Here is a 4,917-nt window from a genome sequence, read left to right as displayed (position 1 = left end):
GGGAGAGCGAGGAGGACGAGCGGCGCAGAGCGGAGGCGGCGGAGGCGGAAGAGGAGGCCCGGTACGAGGCGGCAATGGCGCAGGCCCTTGCCCTCTCCGCGACGGGCGACAGCGTGGTGCCGCCGGTGGCCCCGCCGTCCCCCATCAAGCCGGAGCCGCAGCCGGAGCCCGAGCCCGAGCCCATCGCGCGCTTCTCCTGGAATGGAGTGGTGCGCGAGTGGGTGACCGCGCCACCGGTTCGGCTGGGGGCGACGCAGGCGCAGGAGCAGGCGTACCTCGAGATGTGGCGCCAGCGCCGGCTGGCAGAGGAGCGTCGTCGCGGCGAGTACGAGGAGATGCTCGAGCGCGACCTCGAGGAGGAGCAGCGCGAGGCCGAGGAGGAGACGCGCGAGGCCGCGGCTGCACATGCGGCCACACACCCCCCGCCCCGGCACTGCCCGACATGACAGCGCTCTGGAACACGACGTTCGCCTGGGCCGGGCCGGCGCCGACGCTCATCGACCTCACGGACCCCGAGGACGACGACGACGACGCCTAGGGTAACGCGTCGCCTCGTAGTTTAGGCTGTTTCTTTTTAAATAATAATGTGGACGCGTGGACTCTCGTCGGCCTTCGTGGCCGGCTTTAATATTTAATTAATGTTGTTTATCTTTTTTTAATATGCATGCGTTCATTTTTTTGGCCGCGTCAAAATGGGTCTCAGGTCAGCGTTGGGCGCACGCGCCGACCCAAATGCGAAAGCGGGCATCCATGTCCGTCTGGCCGACCCAAACAGACAAAAAGCGGACGAAATCACCGTCCATTTGGGTCGGCCCGTTGGAGTTGCTCTGACTCCACAAAACACAAGGCACTGATCAAGTCAAAATCGTGGACCAAGTCTCAAATTAGAGACCTCAATTGAGAGAGCTTCCACCCCTAGGAGTACTTAATGCCCTTTTTCCTATGCCATACTTAATTTACAACAGACAACAAAGAATGACTTTGTTTTCTGGCTTTACATATCCACATGCATGTAAGTGATCACGAGCGTGTGTGAGAGAGAAGCAGCCAAGCCAGCATCCATCACTTACGTAGTACGAGTAGTACTACTCTTTTAGCTGGTTCGCTCGGTGCTGTCCTATAGCCTCAGGATCCAACAGTCCTCAATCACTGTCTTGGCAGGAGAGAGTCTAGGCTGAGGACGCCGACGGCGTCGGCGACCCGGACGGCGATGAAGCAGAGGTACACGGCGAGCAGCCCAGCACCGAGTGTGGCGTCCAGCCTCATCCCCCTCGCCGGCAGCACCACCAACGCCCATGTTAGCCCGGCCACCAGGAACGCCACCGTCATGTACGTCGACGCATCCACCGGGATCTTGTACGGCTCCGGGTAGCGCGCCCCCGCCGCCAGTGCCATCGAGAGGCCCAGCCCCACCACCGTGTTGAAGGCCGGCCCGGCGTAGCACCCCGCCACCGCCGTCTGGGCGCCTGTCGTGCCGTCCTGCGTTGCCATCGCCACGTCGGCGACCAGGTCGCCGAGAGAGTTGCCCCACGCGAGCACGGTGACCCCCAGCACGCTCGCGGGCACGCCCACGATGATGCCGGTGGACACGAGGAGGGCCACGAGCTCCCGGGCCAGGAGGTAGGACCAGAGGATGGACATGAGGAACCCGCCGCTGAGCCACATGAGGCGGGCGTACCGGCCGTGTGGGGGTGCTGCGGCGTCCGTGGTCGCGGCCGCGCCGATGGCGAGGAGCGTGCCGGTAAGGGTGCCAGCGAGGAGCACGGTTGGGCTGGTCGGGGAGGTGACTACGGCGAGGAGGAGAGGGGAGAGGAGCGCCGAGGCCACGGCGCTGGGCCTGGACCAGCGGTGCCCGGCGATGTCCGGAATGGTGAGGCGGCGCGGGAGGTAGATCGGCGCGTGGACTGCGGCCAAGAGGCCGCTGGCGAAGGTTCTTGGTGGCTGCTTCGAGGAGACGGCGACCGGAAGGAGGAGCGGGGCGGCGAGGTCATCGGAAGGCTTCATTGTGTTGGTGCTACCGCCGTCGTCCGCGGCGGCGGAGCAGCAGTGCGATGTCGAGACGAGGAGGACGTAGCCGGCGTAGAGGGAGAGGAAGCACGCCGCCGCCCAGACGGTGACCGTGCCGGCGACCAGCACGGCGAGGAGGTAGCAGAGCGCGACGAGAAGAAAGCACACGTCGCGCACGAACCCGCGCCGCTCAATGAGTGCGCCACCGCGGCGAGCAGCGACGATGGCGACCACGCCGGCGACGACCGTGGACACGAACAGGGCGCCGCCGAGCGCGCCGCTGAGCCCCACGTCCCCGGCCTCCCCGCCGTCCGACGCGAACGCCACGACGCTGGAGAGCACGTCGGGCGCGCCGTTGCCGAGCGAGAGCAGCGTGACCCCGGCGACGGCGGGCGGCAGGCGGAGCGCGGCGGAGAGGCCCTCGAGCGAGGCGCAGAAGTACTCCGACGCGGTGTCGCCGAGAAGGTAGAAGAGCAGGAGCAGCCAGAGCGCGATCGCGGCGCCGCCCAGCCACGGTGACCACCAGAGCCCCTCCTCGTCCCCGCACGCGCAGTAGAAGAGCGCGAGGTAGTCGACGTACCCGGTTGGCGCGCACGGCGGGTGGGACGACGACCGGAGGTACCGGCACCGCGCGGCGCGGCCCTCCAGCGCCTGCAGCTCCGCCTCGCAGCTCCCCTGCTCACGCGCTCCGGCGCCCGAGCCAAAGAAGAAGGTCCCGCCGTGCCGCGTGCGCATGGAAATGCATACGACGACGAGCAAGAGCAGCAGGAAGGAGATGCTGGCCGCGGCAGCGGCGGCATTGCGCCTGCTCTCGCACAGCCGCTTGAAAAAAGCCATGGTGTTGATGTCCGGAGCTCAGCGCAGCTAGTGTAATCGAATTTGGACGACTCGGCGGCGGAGCAGCTCTGGTACAGTAATGTGGCGCCATGGCTGCGGTCGAGCTCGCGTGTCTTGTAGCATTGGTCGGTCGGTCCGTGATCAAATCAAATTTGCTTTTGTCGCTGCAAATGAGTACGTTTGTGACTTTGTGTGGACTTTTGGTAGGAAGGGACACATGGCAGCTGAGCAGATCCCTTTTGGAAGCTGCATCATCTTCTTCCTGGTGACGCGGCAGCCATGTCATAGCAAGCATAGGTGCTTTTGGAGTGATGGAATGTTCCATCTTCCATGCCACATGAGCTTAGAACAATGATGACGATGAGCTTGGGCAGAAAGGTAGGAGACGCAAACCGAAACCTCATCATCACCATTTGCTGCTGTTGTTGGGTAATCAGCTGACAAATTAGTGGCGATTGAGAAGCAATTAGCTTCGTCGATCCAATGTCAGATCACTGGTGATTAATCAGCCTGCTGCTTAGATTAGGGCACAACGACAGCATGTCAGCATGTGTGTTTGGTCGACGTGGACCATTTCTTTCCTAATAAGTAATAACACAAGAAAAATGTCGACCATTCTTTTGAGAAATTAATTGCACAATTATTTCAGATAAGATACGTAGTACAATTATTCTTGCATCTGCCCAACCTGGTCCATTGAGGATATTGATATTCATAATCAGCAACAGCAACAACAAAACAAATTTTTAAGTGTTCCATTCTGACAGAGATCTCAACCAACTTCCGGTGTTCAATGTTCAGTCATCAGTCATGGTAGGAATATTATCTTCTACTCCCTCCATTCCTAAATACTCGGATATATATAGACATATTTTAGAGTGCAAATTCACTCATTTTGCTCCGCATGTAGTCCGCATTAGAATCTCCAAAAATACTTATAGTACTCCCTCTGTACTAAAATAAGTGTCTCAACTTTATGTATTAGGAGCCGAGGAAGTATAGATGAGGTGGCAGGGGTACGTACTCTCAGTGAATCAGCAGGAGATTGCACCAAGAGGATACCGCAAAATCATCTGCATAAAAAGTGATGATCCAATCCAAGCCAGCCTGCAACGATTCCCCATGCTGATCTGAATCTGCATGCACACAAAATTAAGCAAGTTGACTCCACACCAACTACCGATTTTTCAGAATAATTGTGAGGGAACCCTCTCATCTCCTTGCTGCTGATCTTGTCTGAGTAATTGTTGTACCGATGGTTGGAATGTTCCGTCGTCCATGCCATGAGCTTAGTCATGTAGAACAATGATGATTGATGATGCTACTTAGGCAGATATCATCGACTACAATTGCAGACGGTACAATGGCAAATTGCAGACAGCTGACAACTAAGTGGCGATTACCAAGCAAGCTCCATCGATCCAAGTTAGATCAACATGTGATTAGCCTGCTGCATCGATTAGGACACGCACAACATGTTGCCGTTGTTCTTGAGGCTGGTCGTAATGGTAGTATCATAGCTAGTATCATGCATGCCAACTAAGCAATTTTGATGAGATGTCATAGCATTAAATGAAGAAAGAAATGGTGTAGTATCATATCATGATACCGTATCATATTAAATGCTATGCTACTTTGTATCATGCATGGCAATAAATAAAGTACTACATGATACTAATATATGATACTATGCATTAGGGAGGTAGTATCATATACTAGTATCATATGCATGATACTAGTATATATATGCATGATACTAGTATATGATACTACCCATTACAACCAGCCTGATGCGGAGGAAAAAATGTGGATTGTTCTCTTGGGAAATTAAATGCACAATTATTTCAGACAAGGTAGTACAATTATTCCTGCATCTGCCCAACCTGGTCCATTGATGATCTTGATATTAAATGATTTATTTAGCGGAAAAAAAATTAGTTGTTCAAAAATTGCGAGATACTCAGAACTGCAAGTTACTCTTGTCAATCCTGGTGCTTTACGTCCAAGTTGATGCAATTAGTATATATCTAATACAAAAATGGGCATGCTTTACGTATCAGAGCAGGAAGAGTC

At 55.8% G+C, this 4,917-nt stretch overlaps 1 protein-coding gene across 1 annotated transcript; it reads right to left on the bottom strand.

Moving 5' to 3' along the window:
- Positions 1-859: 859 nt before the first annotated feature.
- On the bottom strand, positions 860-3,282 carry LOC123093343 (cation/calcium exchanger 1). Its single transcript, XM_044515287.1, has one exon. The coding sequence runs from the start codon at positions 2,842-2,844 to the stop codon at positions 1,147-1,149; it is 1,698 nt and encodes a 565-aa protein (XP_044371222.1). The 5' UTR covers positions 2,845-3,282; the 3' UTR covers positions 860-1,146.
- Positions 3,283-4,917: the final 1,635 nt, after the last annotated feature.

This window comes from Triticum aestivum, chromosome 4B (genome assembly GCF_018294505.1).
Source record: "Triticum aestivum cultivar Chinese Spring chromosome 4B, IWGSC CS RefSeq v2.1, whole genome shotgun sequence".
NCBI lineage: Eukaryota > Viridiplantae > Streptophyta > Magnoliopsida > Poales > Poaceae > Triticum > Triticum aestivum.
The sequence above is the reverse complement of the archived record's forward strand: the minus strand, read 5'-3'. Positions and strand labels throughout refer to the sequence as shown.

Excerpts from the sequence above, each read along its gene's own strand:
- LOC123093343 (XM_044515287.1), bottom strand. The coding sequence starts at position 2,844 with ATGGCTTTTTTCAAGCGGCTGTGCGAGAGCAGGCGCAATGCCGCCGCT.